General features: G+C 47.2%; 1 protein-coding gene and 1 long non-coding RNA gene across 16 annotated transcripts in view; both read right to left on the bottom strand.

Annotated features, from left to right (window-relative positions):
- The window catches only part of atp11b (ATPase phospholipid transporting 11B), a 42,121-nt gene extending 25,726 nt beyond the window's left edge, over positions 1-16,395 (bottom strand). For 5 of the 15 annotated variants that reach the window (XR_001480069.2, XM_015360769.2, XM_015360767.2 and 2 more), the window contains exons 1-11: positions 15,780-16,393; positions 6,904-7,020; positions 6,550-6,639; positions 5,335-5,415; positions 4,834-4,941; positions 4,313-4,441; positions 3,162-3,265; positions 2,813-2,860; positions 2,520-2,584; positions 2,136-2,217; positions 1,529-1,679 (exon numbers count right to left, since the gene is read on the bottom strand). Coding sequence is in view for 14 of the 15 variants with exons in the window: in XM_015360769.2 (XP_015216255.1) it covers positions 1,529-1,679; positions 2,136-2,217; positions 2,520-2,584; positions 2,813-2,860; positions 3,162-3,265; positions 4,313-4,441; positions 4,834-4,941; positions 5,335-5,415; positions 6,550-6,639; positions 6,904-7,020; positions 15,780-15,806 (1,002 nt within the window). In the remaining variant the exon portion in view is untranslated. Of the gene's footprint in view, positions 1-1,528; positions 1,680-2,135; positions 2,218-2,519; positions 2,585-2,812; positions 2,861-3,161; positions 3,266-4,312; positions 4,442-4,833; positions 4,942-5,334; positions 5,416-6,549; positions 6,640-6,903; positions 7,021-15,779 lie in introns of all 15 variants that reach the window. The other 10 variants (XM_015360760.2, XM_015360776.2, XM_015360775.2 and 7 more) reach the window with 7 other exon arrangements.
- On the bottom strand, positions 14,424-15,756 carry LOC138242215 (uncharacterized). Its single transcript, XR_011191470.1, has 3 exons — positions 15,209-15,756; positions 14,898-15,006; positions 14,424-14,619 (listed from the first exon to the last, which is right to left on the bottom strand). It is a non-coding gene; the product is annotated as an uncharacterized lncRNA (long non-coding RNA).
- Positions 16,396-16,993: the final 598 nt, after the last annotated feature.

Here is a 16,993-nt window from a genome sequence, read left to right as displayed (position 1 = left end):
CTGCTCTAACTGAGTGTGTTTCCACTCCACACTGTCTGCACACTATCAGCACATGTCAGCATCCCTCTGTCTAAACTCTAAACTGGTACTTTCATGCAGATACATTTTGAGCTTTGTTGAATTTCCTTTGCTTTGTTCCGTTTTCTAATTCATTGACTCATTTATTGCAATGATTGGTGGTTCACCACATACAACAAGTAGCTGGTGTTGGGTATGATACTGAACAGAAACATTTGTGGAGGTGATGCGTCTTTGCAGCCAAGCTGGATGAATAATTAATCAATAAACAATCCTCGTTGTGCCTGTAAAAAAAACCCTGAAAAACTGGAGAGGAGCCAGCGAAAAAGAGATCTCTCAAACACAGGCAGCCCCTGATCTACATCGGGGTGAGGGATCAGAAAGTCATGACACATAGCAAAATAAAAGCATGTTCCCCATAGGAACAATGTCAATGTGGAGGGCTCAGAACTGGAAGAGCACGATCCTCGCCCAGGCGACTGAGAAGCTTTCAGTCTAGAAGAAGGTCCTGCGAGAGACTGTGAGTTAGACTGAGTGTGTGTTTCACTTGTAGCTTAACGAATACAGCACAGAGGGCGGCATTAGTCCAGGTTACATTCTTAAATAATGCAACGTATTGTGAAATGACTCTGAAGAGGGAATTAATATCTGTAAAGAACAATGTAATTAGCTTGAGCACAGGGGTGCACACAAGTAATGTACCTAAAACAAAGACAGCGTCACCAACTCCTTCTGAATTGTGGTCTTGTCTAAACCAACAAGGTCATTCTGCTGCTTCAGGGCAGATGTTTTTCAAACACTGTTTTAGCATTTGATGTTAATGATCAGACCTTGATCCACTGGTTGGACCACTGATGCTCAACTTTTAATGCTGGGCCTTAATGATTTGTAGTCTAAGATGCGCGCAACAGCAGTCTCCACAAGAATCTGCAATGTTGGATTTTTATCTTCACAATATTTTTTCATTTCCAGAACAGAATAATCCACAAAGCACTGGACTGCTGGCTTTTGGTGCCTTAAAAAAAGACACGTGCTGGGAATTTTTTACCACCATGTGCGAAGTGCGGAATGTCGTGTAGCGGGGGGCGACTTTCATCAGGGACGCCTGCTTCAAAACGAGATGTTCTAAGGCTGCATGTGCTGGCAAGGCAGATCCCGTCCATCGAGAAAGAATTCAAGAAGGCACGTCAGGGAAAGTTCACAAGCAGTGCTTTTAACTGCGATACGGCGCACAAATCTGCGATAAAACAAACTGTGATGCAGGAACAAAAAGCACACATCTTCTTCAGCTACTAGGAGCGAGACGCAGGATGAGAAAGCCGAATTTTGTATCAACTTTAGCTGCCCTCTTCTGATTCCGCAAAAACTGAATTGGGAACAGCACCTGCGTGATCGCCTGCAAGATGAGCAGCTGCCTCTTGCTCACAGGGGGCGCCACGCCCGCTGTGGGGGCGATTAGGTTGGCATCACGCCCTCGGATGGCAGGCTTGCCAGCTCTCGTCACACTTACTTGGCTGCTGTTCCTCTCCTGCTCGGTCTTCTCGTTGTACCAAGGCTCGTTCCACTTCGGCTCTGCTTGCCAGGCGTACTTCAGGATGGTGCTGACCACGGCCTCAAACAGCAGGATGCCCAGGTAAATGATGAGAAACGTGTTCATGGACCTTAAGTGGGAGAGAAGAGGCTGGTGTTTATCTGAAAACACACTTCAGTTATGAATAGCGGGAGCTGGAAGAAATCATTTGATTCTTAGGTTTTGCTGTACCAGGCAGAGTTGCAGCTGTAGTTTACGCACCAGTGTTGCTGTGTGTGACTTGTCAGTTTACTCCAATTATGAGAACAGGTGAAAGTTTTCATGCTAATCTGCGCCACTCTGACCTCCCAGAAAACATCATCCAAACAATCTGTTGATGCAGCTCTAGTACCATCCTGGCAAGCTGCAAAGGAAGGTGGGTGTAGACCAGGCAGCCCTGCCACATTTCAGGAGACAAACTTTTTCAAGGAATGGCTGGACAGGATGCTCTGATCTTGCAATCCAACAGGCCAGAGAACGTCTGCGTGACTTTAAACTTTCTTACACTCTTTCCCTGCAAAGGAAGTAAACTACTTCCCAAACTTACTTCTCCACAGCGGAGCGTTTCTGCGATTTGCACTTGTAGTTCAAGGCCATCTTGGTCTCCATCCCCGTGTACACGGCCACACCTGAAACGAGCCCGGGAGAGTTACTGTCCACGTGGCACCGCTGAGCTCTCAAGGCCAACAAGCAACTACTGAGGCAGGAGCTGCTACCTTCCAGCACGATGTGCACGAAGGCAAAGCAAACAAGATCCAATTAGACGTTCGCTCTCAGGAGCAATGTCAATGTCAACATTTAATCAGATCGCTGCATCAATTATTCAGCTTTTACAGAAGGCCCTCTTTCACCTTCATGCAGTTTAAATTAATTTTCCCTTGAAACCAATTACAGGCCCCGAGCCGAGCGAAGTGCATTTAGAGAAACATACCAAATATTTCTTTGGTGTTTTTCAGTCTGGCCCCCCTCAGCAGCAGGTTTTCTGGTCCTAAGGGTCTGAGGCAACGACACCAGCAACGGAAATGAAGATTACAAACACGTCAGACCAAGCATCCATTCAGATTAATGAGTATTTCAATATGGGCAGGAAGAGTTTTTAACATCTGCTTTGGAGGAATCCCTCAACCATCTCTGCTGTGTCAGTAGCCGACGGCAGCATAATAACAGTCCTGTTCTGCATTTATAACCGTGAGAACCTCGAGCTCTTGAACAAACAAATCTTACCTCACAATTTCTTCACCCTGCTGGGTTATGGTTATCCTTCCGACAAACCTGAACAGAAAAGTTTTTTTTTTAGCCAGTGCAAGGGATTAAGAACGTCGTGTCACCTGCAACACAATCCTCAGATTCAACAGCGTAGCATGTTCCCGCTCCCCATAACTCAGAGTCTCAGTAAATCCAAATTTAAAAACTGAGCCACATCGGCAAGAGATTATACAGGAAAGGGAGAATTTTTAAAATGCAATCCATCTTCAAGTTATCTTGATCGATCAAGAACAGCAGTTCAGTGTTGATAGCATTGATATGATTATTGATAGCACAGCTATGAAGGGCACATTATACTTCCACGTACCTGTACAGGTCTGCCTCTGGCTGCTGGCATTCCACGACAGCCACCAGCGCCTCCAGCTGGGAGATGGACTGCGACACCGCCGTCTCGGGGACGGCAAAATGTGTCTGCAGGGACAAGATGTTCGCCCTCGTTAAACCGGGGTTTCCGAAAAATAAAACATTGGAATCACCAGACGCTGCTTCAGTGAGAAGTATGGTAGCAATCTTTTATCGCACGCATCCTAACAAGCTGTTAAAAACAGATAGTGTTTCACATTAGCCACATAGATTATCACAATTTTTAATGCAAACTTGTGCCCTTGAGGCTTCTGTCTGTCTGAAGTGACTCAAAGCCCACTGCAATGGAAGCACCTGAGAAAGGGGTTTCGTTAGCAGCCATGAGAGAAGTCAGATGAACAAGCAGCCTGGAGGATGGACCCTTACGCTGAATTCAAGCTGGCATCTCCCAGGTTAACAGCACTAACAAAAATGACAAGTGAGAGTCCAACAGCTATCGCAAGGAAAGAATAAAGCTACGTTTGTCTTGACCCTTAACGCCTTTGTGGTTTTAACACTGGGGCCTCCCGAGAAAGCCAGTAAAGGCACATGGCCGAGTGCAGATCAGGGTCACACAGTCACGGGCTCGAGCCTGGGTCACGTCAATAGCAAAATTTGACAGGGACTCCCCGAGCAGTGATGCTGGGGTTCAGCGGGCCAGGGCTCTCTGGCACACGTGCGGTGCTGTGGGGGAGAGCACTCCGGTGCGAGCAGCAGGGCTGTGCTGGCCGAGACGTGTCAGAAGAGCAGTGGCTTGAAGTGGGCAGGCCGGAGACAACGGCCTACATGACGCATGTGCGCAGCCCAAGGCATGAAAAACACACAACTGTAAAAACTTATTTTTATTGATAAAAACTAACAGGGTGGATATAGACCAGCTGGCGATTCTAATTGAAAAAAGTAACAAATGTCAATCAGGAAAAGGGTCAGATATTACTTGAAACCATCTGCGTACAAACAACTACACAGATAAAATATTTAATTGTGAAAAACAGTTATCAAAAATGAATGCAAAGTAGTCCCTCAAAGGATATCATTTACCATGGTCTTGTTTTTCTTTTTCCCCCTCAAAGTCTCTCTAGCTATTCCTTTTCAGATAAGAAGGACAACACCGACCTTCAAGTTCGTCTCTCCGTCCAAGCTGGCCGTGGTTATGTGGCACGTCCCCTCCAGTCTGTCAGACGACAGCAGCACTAAATCGGCAGGGAAGGTTTCATCTTTGGCTACTTGAACAATATCCCCAACCTACAAGAGAAGAGACAGGCAATTTTGACATGGTATGTTGTTTTAAAAAAAAAACTATGAATTGACATTCAGGCTCTGTTTTAAATTTTAAAAGAAATCAACACTATATTCATCCAGGTGGATGCTGCACATTGGTGGTGGTGGAGGGGAGTTCCCATTACCTGTAAAGCGCTTTGAGTGGAGTGTCCAGAAAAGCGCTATATAAGTGTAAGCAATTATTATTATTATATTCTGACACAAAATCAACACTGGTAAAAAAAAAACTGGCATGTTTTGCAGCACTACAATATGTTGGGTAAAGAGAAGAGTTGGGGGTTTCTCTCCACACATCTGTTCTAGCCGGAGGTCAGGGGCGCACATGGACAGGAGCCTCCCTCGAACCCTGGGCTCACCCGGATGTTCTTGGACCTCGTCTGCACCAGGCCTCCGCTGCGGACCACGTACACCGGGGCTCCGTTGACCTCGTTGTCCGCTTTGTGCCGCAGCCAGTCCTCGTAACCCTGCGGGGATCAGCGGCAGCACAGCTGTAGGACAGCCTGCATGCACAGACGCATGTCCTGCTATGGCATGTTACTTGCAGCACAGGTCAGCGCTGCGCCAGGACGGTAGGCAGGGATTTTAACGTGCAAAGAAGTGAAGAAACAACACTGACAAGGCATGTGAAGAAAGCTGCTGCACCACACCTTCGAAAGGACACCTAAACCGTCAAGCACTGGTTTCAACCACAGCTTAAGAACTAACACTATTCGGAAAACTCAGCGATGGGAAGACCCTGTTAAAAAGGCATCCTAACAGTGATTTAAACAGTAAGGAATGAAACACTGATGTGGATGTGTGCGTGTGTGGATTCAGGACCAGCCTGTTGACCAGTGGAGTAACAGCTAAGGCCTCACCTGCTTTATCGCCGTCACGGTGATGACGAAGAACAGAGGAAGCCCGCTGGTCACCGGAGAAGTGGGGGTATCGATCATGAGCTGAACGGCAGACATGAAGACGTTAATCGGCAATTTCAATCTTTCAATCTCAATATGTGGTTTGGCCGTGAGGTTGAACTAACATATCATATAGACAAAACAATAAAAACAACAACGATAACCAGTCCCTGAGTATGAATAACAACATTTTGAAAGACATAAATCAACCATAAACCCATATTTTTCCTCACAAAAACGGACAACAGACAGGCAGAACACCAGCAACTGAGCCGCGCACAGTCCTCCCTTAAGCAAAGGAAGAGCAGCACCACGTTTTTAATCCCATTCCCGAGGTGCTCAGAGGGTCTCTGTGAACTTCGTACACACTTTTCCTGCAAAAGAAGCAATATTTTCTAAGGTGGATATTGAGAACTGGCTTGAACTGAATTGGAAGAATGCTGGACACAGGGGATACTATGTAACTCTATACAGTTATACAGGGAGGCTGTGCTACGAACCTAAGTAACCAATTATGTTAAAATAAGTTATCTTTAGCCAATAGGGAAGGAGGAAGATGTGCATGATTTTGGAACACTGCCAATCTTGTAAGCACAGGGAAGCGTGATAGATAATTAAGGACTGTTCTAGTTTAATTACTTTGAGAAAAAGACACCGAGCATCTCTGCGTGTTTTGCTCCCATGCGCTTGAAATAAAAACTTATTTTTACTTCTGAGACGGACTCCTGACTGTCTTTTAAGGGGAAGCGGGAAATATATGTCAAACAGAGGTATGACCTTGAACGTTCATTGGAAATGCGAGGCCAGCCTGATGGAGAGCATTCGGCCATCCTGTAACAGGAGAGTAACTGGAAAAAAGCTCTTGTCTGACTATGGCACCATCACCCTGACAGAAACGTCTGGGAAACACCCTGCAGGCCACACTTAATTTTAATCTCTGTCAAGCAAACTAAACCAACGACTGAACAAATGACAGTAAGGTCTGCTGCCTAGCGAGCCCTTCCTGATGCACGTCAAAATATTGCTGTTGGCCTTCTTGGTCACTGCTTGCATTAAAAAATAAAGAATAATCTGCGACATCTCGCCCACTGATAAGCAATGACTCACGTTGTTGTAGCCAGCAACAGTTAGCACCGCGAGAGCTCAGCGGCAGACAGAGAGAACAGAGACACATACCTGGACAAGGAAGATAATGAGAAAATAAAAATTGGCTATTCTCCTGAACTGTTCAAACATATTCTTGGGAACAAAATTCCAAATGGTATACTGCAAAGAAAAGAGAAATAAATGACAATACATCGATTAAAAACAAACAGAGCAAGAGAATAAAAATCTCTGATAATGCATTTAATTATTTTTATCCAAAACTGCTCTGAAATTTGAGGATCCCCACAAGATATGAATTCAAATACTAGTGAGGCCCAGCACTGTTCACAGGATACAGTGACACTGAGATTGGTGCAAAAAAAAAAAAGGTACAAAAACGTAACATTTCTGGGGATGCTGCAGGGAAACACGTTTCTGCCTCACCTTAGAGGATATGATCCTATTGTCAGCAAACTTTTGCGGGACGTAGTGTCCATGTTGAGGGAATCTGTTGGCTATGTAGACCGTCCTGGTGTCACTTTGGTGTGGGGGGTCGAAACCCTGGAGAGAGGTGGGCGGAAAACAAGTCAGTCAGCAAGACTTCTCTGAGGCAGCCGGCTTGGCTCTGCTCGTGACGGAGAGGATAAACCAAACATCTCTCAGTGTTATTGCTCCAACAAAATACTGGCTGATCTATCTACTGCACACCGCGAAGAAGGAAGTGCTGGCTGGGTAAGGACCTCACCGGGACGTACAGATACTGCTCGTTTAGCTCGGCGCTTGCGGAATATTGTGTACTAATGTGGTGACCAAACATTGTTGTTCTTGGATTAGTGCAGGGCCTCGTTATCTGTTACCCTCTTCGGAACCGGCAAGGAGACGTGAACCAGAGAACCCAAATGGGACTGACCAGTTAAAGCACTCGAACCGAGAGCAGGAGGCACATCTTTCATAAAAACTCCTTACATATATATATATAGCGCTTTTCTGGACACTCCACTCAAAGCGCTTTACAGGTAATGGGGATCCCCTCCTCCACCACCCCCAGTGTGCAGCCCCACCTGGATGATGTGACAGCAGCCAGAGTGCGCCAGTCCGCTCCCCACACACCAGCTCTCAGTGGGGAGGAGAGCAGAGTGATGAAGCCTGGTCAGAGATGGGGGTCATTAGGAAGCCATGATTGGTAAAGGCCAAGGGGAAATTTGGCCAAGACAACAGGGGTAACACCCCTAGTCTTTTTGAGAAATGCCCTGGGATTTTTAAAGACCACAGGGAGTCAGGACCTCTTTTTTACATCTCATCTGAAGGACTGCGCCTTTTTACAGTATAGTGTCCCCGTCACTATCCTTGGGCATAAGGACCCACACAGACCGCAGGGTGAGCACCCCCCACTGACTCCACTAACACCTCTTCCAGCAGCAGCCTTAGTTTTTCCCAGGGGTCTCTCATCCAGGTACTGGCCAGGCTCACACTGGCCAGGCTTCAGTAGGCTGCCACTTGTGAGCTGCAGGGTGATATGGCTGCTGTCTTTTCACAAAGGAATGTGGGCGTCTGGAATAAGCTGCCCAGTCATGTGGTTAAAACCGATGCCCTGGGTTCTTTCAAGAAACGGCTGGAGCAGATCTATAGATTAACAATGTATTAGCAATCAAATGAGGTAGACTGGACAAATGGTCTCCTCTCATTTGTTAAATGTTCTTATTCAGAGAGAAAGACGCTGACTGTACAACGTATTCTACAAGACAACAAAGTCCTGATATGTCATTTGTCCTGAATCTAACAGGATTGTATCGTGAAGAGATATATTACTAAGCAGAAAATACCATTGTAAATAACTTGAAACACAGTGTCTCCTTTTATTTCTTATACTGTTCAGCCCAGATGACACAAAACCAGGGAATGAGACATTTCAAATGATGGAATAGGCGACATACTGTATCCAACAAAAAACTAAAACTTAAAAATATAAAAGATCACTAAAACACTAAGGTTGCATTAGAAAAAAACGTTCTAGCTCTCATTATTACTATAAAGATCTGTTAAATACAAATAGACAGGAATTAACAAGGAAGGAATCTTATACCTTCAAATAGTTGTAATGCTACTGCACTACTGTAACACCAGTGTCTGTCTGTAACAGCTGATCCAAGCCAAACCTAAAACATTCTTTCAACAAACAGAAACTGCATGCAGCAGAGTTACATTGAAAGGAAGGGAGACACACATGCTTTTAATCGGGCTTCCCCACAAGGCTTCGGGGCACTGGACAGCTCGGCCACAGCCAACACCACACCGAGAGGCTCTTCACCTCACAGAATACTTTGCATGAATAAGCCAGTGACTTTGAACATTTTTTCCCCTAATAGTATTAAACACAATAACAACTTCTAATGAGGGGTAAAAAGAGGAACCTTCTTTGGTTACAGCGAGACACTTCCTGAGCCCTTATGCAAGTCTTCCAGTTAAAGCTTCACGCAGAGCTGTAAGGCTTTTCTTGTGTGCTTTTTCATGCCCTGGACTTCCATGCTAAATCTCTCTTGAGCTTGAACTTTATTGCCATATGTAACCAGTACATGTACTGGTACAATGGAATTCTTACTTATAGAAAGTATCTCGATTGTTAAAACAAGTGTAAAAACACAAAGTGCAGACAGTGCATCAAGGCGATATACAAACAAACAGTGGACAATGCACAAGCAAACAAGTAAACAGTTCGAATGTAAACAATGACTGCGGATGTGCAATAATGAGGTAGATTATAATGAAGTAGATGGTGTAGGTGTGGTCCGTGGGGCATGGCCAAATGTGTTCGCCAGTCTCACTGCTTGTGGGTAGAAGCTGTTGAAAAATCTGGTGGCAAGTGTCCGTATGCTCTTGTATCTCTTGCCTGAGGGCAGTGGGGTGAAGAGCTCATGCCCAGGGTGGTGACTGTCCTCTGTGATGGCCAGAATTCTACCACGGCAGCGGTCCTCATAGAGCTGTTTAATCTCTGTGAGACCACAGCCGATGATCTTCTGGGCCACATTCACCATTCTCTGCAGTGCCTTTCTCTCTCAAGAAGAGGTGTTGTCATACCACACAGAATTAGTTGAAATATATCTTGGCAATACAGCATTACTGCATTATTTCATTTTGAACTAACTGCATTTTAGAAAATGTTGGCAAAGGAATTCATTTTACCATAGTGCATAAAATCAATGTTTTGTTTCTAAGCAAATGCATAACATTTTTAATTTAAGACGTGACAGTTACAAAAATTGACTCATGCATTTTCATCAGGTCCTTTTCAATAAACTGCTGTGTTCTAAATGGAAAATTAGAAAGCACTAAACCCAGAAACTAAAAAAAACCCGGTACATGACACTTTCCATTTCAAATCCTGTAAGGTGTTGGAGTGGCATTTCAAGACTAATTTAAGATGGCCTGGAGGAGAGCAGTGAAGCCGAGCTTCATCCTGTTATCAAAAAGGTACAGCCAACGGTAAACTGTGCAAATTCCCATTAAAACCCCAGACAAAATACACGTTTGCATTAAAACAACACGCAACGTTCTCATTAAGGTTTTGACCACGTACATCTGTCACCTGTATAACTGATATTTCTGCAAAAGGACAGGCGGTTACTCTGTTCAGGATGTGCCAAAGCTTTTAGCAGGAGTAATAAATCTTTATAATGCCAGTCAGGGCACTACATCATTCCCTGTGAGCTCTACTGCTGGCCAGCAGTCACCAACAGTTTGAAACCTGCAACATTACATCATCATCTGACTGACCTATTAGATCACCGCTGATGTCACAAGGCTGGCGGAGGAGATGTCACACTGGGATGAACCCAGCAGATGTATTGGGACAGGACTTTAATATTTCAATAGCTGATCGCATTGGCAGTATCCTCATATGATCACCCTGGGCAGCCCCGGCAGTCTCGTGGTTTCATTTCAGCAGCCTGCTCTCAATTTACTAACTTTACCAACACTGTGGTTTCTCTCACCCAATCTTAAACAACTGATGAGAGGACGAGCAGAACTTGAATCCAGACACTGAATCTCTAGGAATTGAACTGTCCACCCATACAGCACTGAACACTGGAACAGACATTTCTCCTCAGCGAAGTGCAATTCGAACTGTCAGTCAGTACTCCTGGCTCTCCAGTCTTCCTAAAACAGGGACTGGGTTCCTCACCGTGAAACAACGTATTCTGAAAAGATAAATACCAGTCTCTCCCCAGGGATAACTGGATCATTGACCCTCCTGAGCTCCTCTCTTGTTAATTATCAGTGTGCCTGATGCTGAACAGGCTGGCTGGGCACTGGCATGGGCACATGACAGGACACTGCAGGTAGAACTGTCCCCTGCTGCTCGGCTCCGACAAAGCCTACAGTCAGATGGGATCAGAGCTGGGTGATAAACAGGATTACTGCACAGGCCAGTGAGACTCTAATCGCTTACTAATCACTGCTAAATATTGTGTGTGAAGCTGTGCTAACCGTCACAGGCCTGTCCTTCTGCTGTGGTCACACGCACGTCGCTACCAGAGAGGAGCTGGCAAGCGCATGACTGAGCTGACATCAGTAAACACCAACACCAACACGAGTCCTCCGAGGGTGGCATGAACTCTCTCAGTAGAGAACAAGAGTATGTTACTCGGTTGTCACGCATACAACTAAGACTGAACTCAAATTAGCAACATCAGAAGACATCGGCCCACACTGGGGCGATGCGTTCACTCCATTCATTTTTGTTTGCCTTTTGTTCTGTGGGCTAATTATAAGACGGGTCGTTGTAGCCCACTCACTTTGCAGAGAGAATAGGCAGCACTGCCTCACAAACGACACATTCAATTCAAAGCCCGATGTTCTACGTCTACTCCAGAACAGACTAACACAACTGAGACTGTAACAATATCTCCCAATATAAACCTTACAGTCCCTTCCATCAATGGTGGTCAGCGCCCCTAATTCAGCTCCAATTCACATCCCCCTACTTATCGGACCAATCCAGGTCATTCAGGTCGAATTCTTTCATCCAACTCAAGTTTCACCCGTGTGTATTCATAGCTCTGCATCAACTCTGCCATTCCAAATACAGTCTGGCCTCCTTGCCATTAAACACCACAATTTTATCTTAAACGATAAGTTTAACTTGCCATACGTTCTACTACTAATTTTAACATGCTTTTTCATAAATTTACATGCTTTTCAGTTAAACATCTACCTCAAGGAAACACAAAAGAAATCAGAGCACAGGTGTGCTGTGCTGTAGTGTGTGGTGCCGCAAAAAGAAACCATCTAGTCCCTCTATCCACCAAGACCATCACTCATCAATCGGTCACCGCAGGTCACCATCAGCTTTCAAACTCGTGCATCACTGAGGCTGCTCCGTTCAGGCCTGAAGTCTTCGCCTGCCACACAGTCTGTCTACTGGTGCAGACAGAGCAGGAAGGCCAGACCTTCATCGGTCTTCTTTTGACCTGCAGTCATGAAACAATTCGTTGAAGGAAGCCTGTATACCGCCATCTCACCACGACGGGCTTCACTGGTGTGTGATATAGCAAGATGTACAGCAGTAAAACCTTTTTCATTCGGGACCATGAATATCAGAGTTGAAGACATGTAACATAACTTGACCGTGTCTTGACTGTTAATGTTTCACTGAGCTCAACGCAGAGTACACTCCAACAACCTTGTCTTCCAAACCTGTACGTAAGCAGGGTGTTGTTTCCCATTCAGACAGTTCTGTTGATAACTGGCAATGAAATCTCCTTGCAAACATGTCAATGAGGCAGGTTAACAGCAACTGCAGAGGAAGTTAAAGATTCACTATCTACACCACAGCTGGAAAGGTCACTGAGCATCCTGTCAAAATGTGACCACAAGTTAAGAAAGTGTTTTCAAAACAATGGTTACATATAATGCCTTAATAGTGTCAACATAAACAGGGTTAATGTCCCCACCTATCATCTTTAAAATGATGCCTCAGAAAAGTTTCCAGCACTGTTAAATTTATGAATATGGCAAATCCAAACAAATACAGTAATTATTTCACATCTATAAAAAACAACTGCTTTTGCCTGTCTTCCCTCAAAAGGAAAAAGACATTTGCAGACCTATTCCTAAATAAAACTTGTATTCCCATTTAAGACCCAATTAAGAGCCCAGCACCTAAAGGCAGCCTTCTATGAGGTAGAAGCAGAGATTTGTGATTGATGGGTGGGCCTCAGGTTGCCTTCATCTGAGCCTCAACTGCATTGCCTTTCTAGCCATGTAGTCATTTTCAGGGCTTCCGACATCTGCTGAATGGATCAATCGACCCCCTTATCTTTCCAAACGGAACAACTGCTCTTTCCCGACGGCAAAGTGGCCCACAGGCCCAGTGTGCACGGAGAGAGCGGATCAGCCTTCGGCACCGAAGTACCGGCCCGCGCAGGGGGTCTGGAATCATACCCAGCACCACAGCTTCTGCTCCGGGTTCAGTGCACAGGTCCCCAGAAACTCAATCTCCATGAGCCATCATCATACTCAAAAATAAGAAAGGTCAACATTTTTGGGAGCATATTTGAACGACTTTTGCTACTGAAGCTTTCGAACATTACTCATTTTTAAAAAGTGAGAACATTAAAAAAATACTATAATAATTCTCAAGCTACTGTATCTGTGACATCTCACCTTGAAGCCCCATTCTCCATGTGATCTTGTTAGAGCACCGTAGCTGAAGCAAACCATCATCATCTATCTAAATTCTGTGCTGCACATGAAGATGTGAAGGAATGTGAAAATGCAGTAACACTGAATACTGGAATCTGGCACCACAGCGTTAATTAAAAAGGTGTCACTATCTGTTTTCATCAGCCAGTTATGCAACGTGCTGAAACCTTCTTTTCCAAGCTGTCCGTGTTCGTAAACAGCACACTGACGACGCTCTGTCACATCGCGGTCCCACAGGGACCCCAGCACCTGAGGTCCCCTGCTTGAAGCCTGTAGTGCCCTTCCTCCAAACTAGAGCCCGCTCAGACAGACAGGCTCATGCACATGTAAGCACAGATGCAGTCCTGTCTTCACGAGCATGCAGGACTTCAACTGAGCAAGCCGGAGCACAGCAGGTCTCCCTGCCTGCGGTCGGCATGTTAGGCTATCTAAAACACCACTCCGCAAAAGTGACTGAAGGCTTTGAATTAGGGTGGCAGTCAGTTCCCAGCCCAAGGCCCTGTATTAAATACTCCTTCAAAATGCAAATATGCCCTCTTTGCATCTGTTGAACGCCTCTTTGACATGTTCTTGTACCTTTGAGTACAGCTCTCCACGGATGCGTTTTCAACACAAAGTCGGACATAACTCGAGTCATGCGTCCGCATGTACCCTCCTGTTCGGGAACTTTGTGCTCACATACCAGAAAATCCGAAGATAATTCATGAAACGTTGCTAATCATTACCCAATCTGAGTGACACAGTGTCCTGGAACCGTTACACAGAGGCAACGTTGTGCGCAACGCGGAAACGGCTTCACAATCCCCGGGACCTGCCAGCAATGTCGAAACCCGGCTCAGGGCAAGTTCGTACCGTGGGCGTCTCGCAAGCGCGGAAACCACGTGGGCTCGGACCCGAGACCACACGCCTGCGAGAAGCTCAGCTGCGGGCTCCGCCCACTTCAGGGCGGGATAGGCGGTCAGCCCTCAGAGTTGGGGGGGACGGGACATGCACATTAAAAGAAAAGAAACGAAGGAAAACAAATCCTGAAAACGAAACCCCAAGTCTAACGTCAGAGCGAGAAGCACCACATTAAAAAAAAAAAGTTTCCGATTGCAAATATCCCTGCATGCAAGAAGCAGACTTGCGCCACTAACACATCCTGACACCCCCATGGGCAGGGGCAGGGGCAAAATACTTCACCTTACCCTAACTCACCTGCCCCTCTGCGCTACCAGGACACACAGGAACAGACTTCAATTAAAAAAATAAAGACGCCCACACATATTCTTTTCTATGCTACAGTAGTTTAATAGCTGTCAAACGGGTTAGTGAGTCGAATGGGCTCTGTCGAGCGACCCAGCTCTCGCAGCTGAACTGCTCAACAGGTTCATGAAGACGCGACCCCACACCGCCTCTGCAGGGCTAACCCCGGGCGGTTCTTAAAACTCCTGAATGTCTTCAGGAACGTCATGCAATCTGCAAATACAAGCGTGTGAGCTTCAGCCACCTAGTGAAGAAATGTTACACGAGTTAAAATGCTCACACACCTCGGACTTTCTACAGCTACAGACTCTTTGACCCTCTACCATCTGGAAAACGGTACCGGAGCATTCGGGCCCGGACTACCAGACTCAGAGACAGCTTTTTCCCCCCTACTATCAAACCATGAAACTCCCAGCCTCTCTCACCTACGATCTGAACCCTCACAGTGCCTTCTCTCTTCATCACAACTCAAAACACACATTGAAATCTACCTCCAACTCGCATGTCAAGAAGTTCACTCCCCATAATTTTCCATCCTTGATTTCTTTCTGTTGATGTATGATTTTGCACAGCTGATGTTGTTTTGCACACTGCCTTTTTCTTTAAAAAGAGAAAAAAAATCTTTAAAAAAACTTTTCTGTTTTTTTTGTACTGCTTATCGTCTGAGAACTAGCTAAATAGCATTTCGTTAGACCATATACCCGTGTATGAGTATAATGACAATAAACTTGAACTTCACTTTCTGCTGCCTATCGAGGAAATAATGGGATATATTTATATGCATTCAGAGTTAATTACGCACTTGTTTCACCCCGTACTCGATACACGCGTTACAGGACAGCTGCGCTGCGGGTTGTGCAAACCACTACCGCAGACGGGTTCACTGCTCTTGACAAACACCTGGAGACACGATGAGGATGATCTGGGTGTGTCTGTCGTGAGACACCTGGTTACTCCTGATCGTGTGGCCGCTCCTGTGGGGCAGGTAATGACACCCCCAGAGCAACAACCACACTAGAGAGGTGCTGAAGACGGGTCGCCGGCTCCGACAGGGGCTGCCACGATAGACAAGCCCGAGCCGATGCGAAATAAAACCCAGCTGCCTGAGCGCCACCCTCGGCAACACGTCGGCCGCCTCGCCGGGGACTGTCAGCAGCCCGGAGCTCCGGCGGGTCGTGGCGGGGCAGGCAGACGCGACAGCCCGGGGCCTCGGCACGGCGCTGGGCCTGCGCCTCTCGCCACGGCCCGCCCGGCCGGCTGGCTGCAGCCTCCGCCGGGAACCGCGGTTCAGCACCTCCCGCCACGCACGCAAGCTCGGAGGAAGCGATCGGCCGGCTCGGCCACCCCCAGGAGAAGAGCGGAGACCTCCTTACCAGCTGCTGTCGGATCCAGCGCAGCATCCTGGTGAAATCCGTGAGCTCCCCCAGCGACACCCTCACAAACACATACGGAAATGTCTCCTCTCTCCCCCCGTCACCGCCGGCGAGGGCTCTGGGCCAGGAGCGCGTTTACGCAAAAGCGTCCGGGGCGCCCGTTCATGCGTTTAAAAGCCGTCCGGGCTCCCCATGTCCGGCTGCGAAGCGCCAACCCGATGTCTGCGGCTGGTCTTGTGCGCCAGCTCGCCCGGTGCGCGTCTCTCTACCGCCTCCTCCCTCCGCCGCCTCCCCCGCTCTGCTCTGCCCTCCGCCTGGCTGCCTGCATCGCCTGCTCCCCTCCGGCTGACAGCAGCCAGGAAGTGACGCCGGGGCCTCGTCCGCCCGACCCGCCCGCCGGGGGGCAGGCCGGCGGACTGGGGTTCCCGGGAGGACGGGGGGTCGAGCGAGCGGGGATGGATACAGTACGTGAGAGCCCGTCCTCCCAGCCGCTCCCGGCCTCTCTCCCCGTCCCCGGCCGGGCGCACAGCGGAGAGCGGGGAGCGCTGTCCGTCAGCGGGGTGACCGTGTGTGGCAGGGAGCGGTCGGGGCTGGTACCGGGTCAGCGTCGGGAGGGGTTCTCCTCTTCAGTGTACTGAAATATTTGGGAATTGTGCTGCAAGACAATAAAATGTGACAAGCACGTTGTTGTTTCATTGAACAGGATCAACCGTTTTTATGCACTGCTACCCCTAAACACCAGCCCTCTGGGAAATAACTGCCCTAACCCTTTCTTGTTTTTTTTTTTAAAAACTGCTTTCACTTCAAGCCCACACGAACTTCCTTGAACTCGTTACGCTCGGTGCCTGTGAGACACCCTTGATTGCTGATCACTTTCTCCTCTGACAGCTGTCACTGGCCCCGCCGGCCAGGACCCGATATGTCGGGTGCTTGTGTGGAGTAGCAACACAATTAGGTTTGGTTCTGTCTTCAGGTGACGCAATTATCTGCTGATAACAGACAAAAATATCTTCCCCCACTGCTCTCACCCACACCTTCATAATTAAAGTTAATACCCGTTAATGCGACTCAGTTAAGCCGTGTGACTTAAAGGGCATCTCTAAGAAAGGCCTCGGCACAGCCACACCAGTCCTGTCCCAACACTCAGGCTTAAACATGATCAGATGCACGATCACAAGATCGAGGAGAGAATTTCACAACGACTCTAGGCATTC

The sequence above is a fragment of the Lepisosteus oculatus genome, chromosome 13 (assembly GCF_040954835.1).
Source record: "Lepisosteus oculatus isolate fLepOcu1 chromosome 13, fLepOcu1.hap2, whole genome shotgun sequence".
Taxonomy (NCBI): domain Eukaryota; kingdom Metazoa; phylum Chordata; class Actinopteri; order Semionotiformes; family Lepisosteidae; genus Lepisosteus; species Lepisosteus oculatus.
This window is presented reverse-complemented; position numbering and strand designations above follow the sequence as displayed.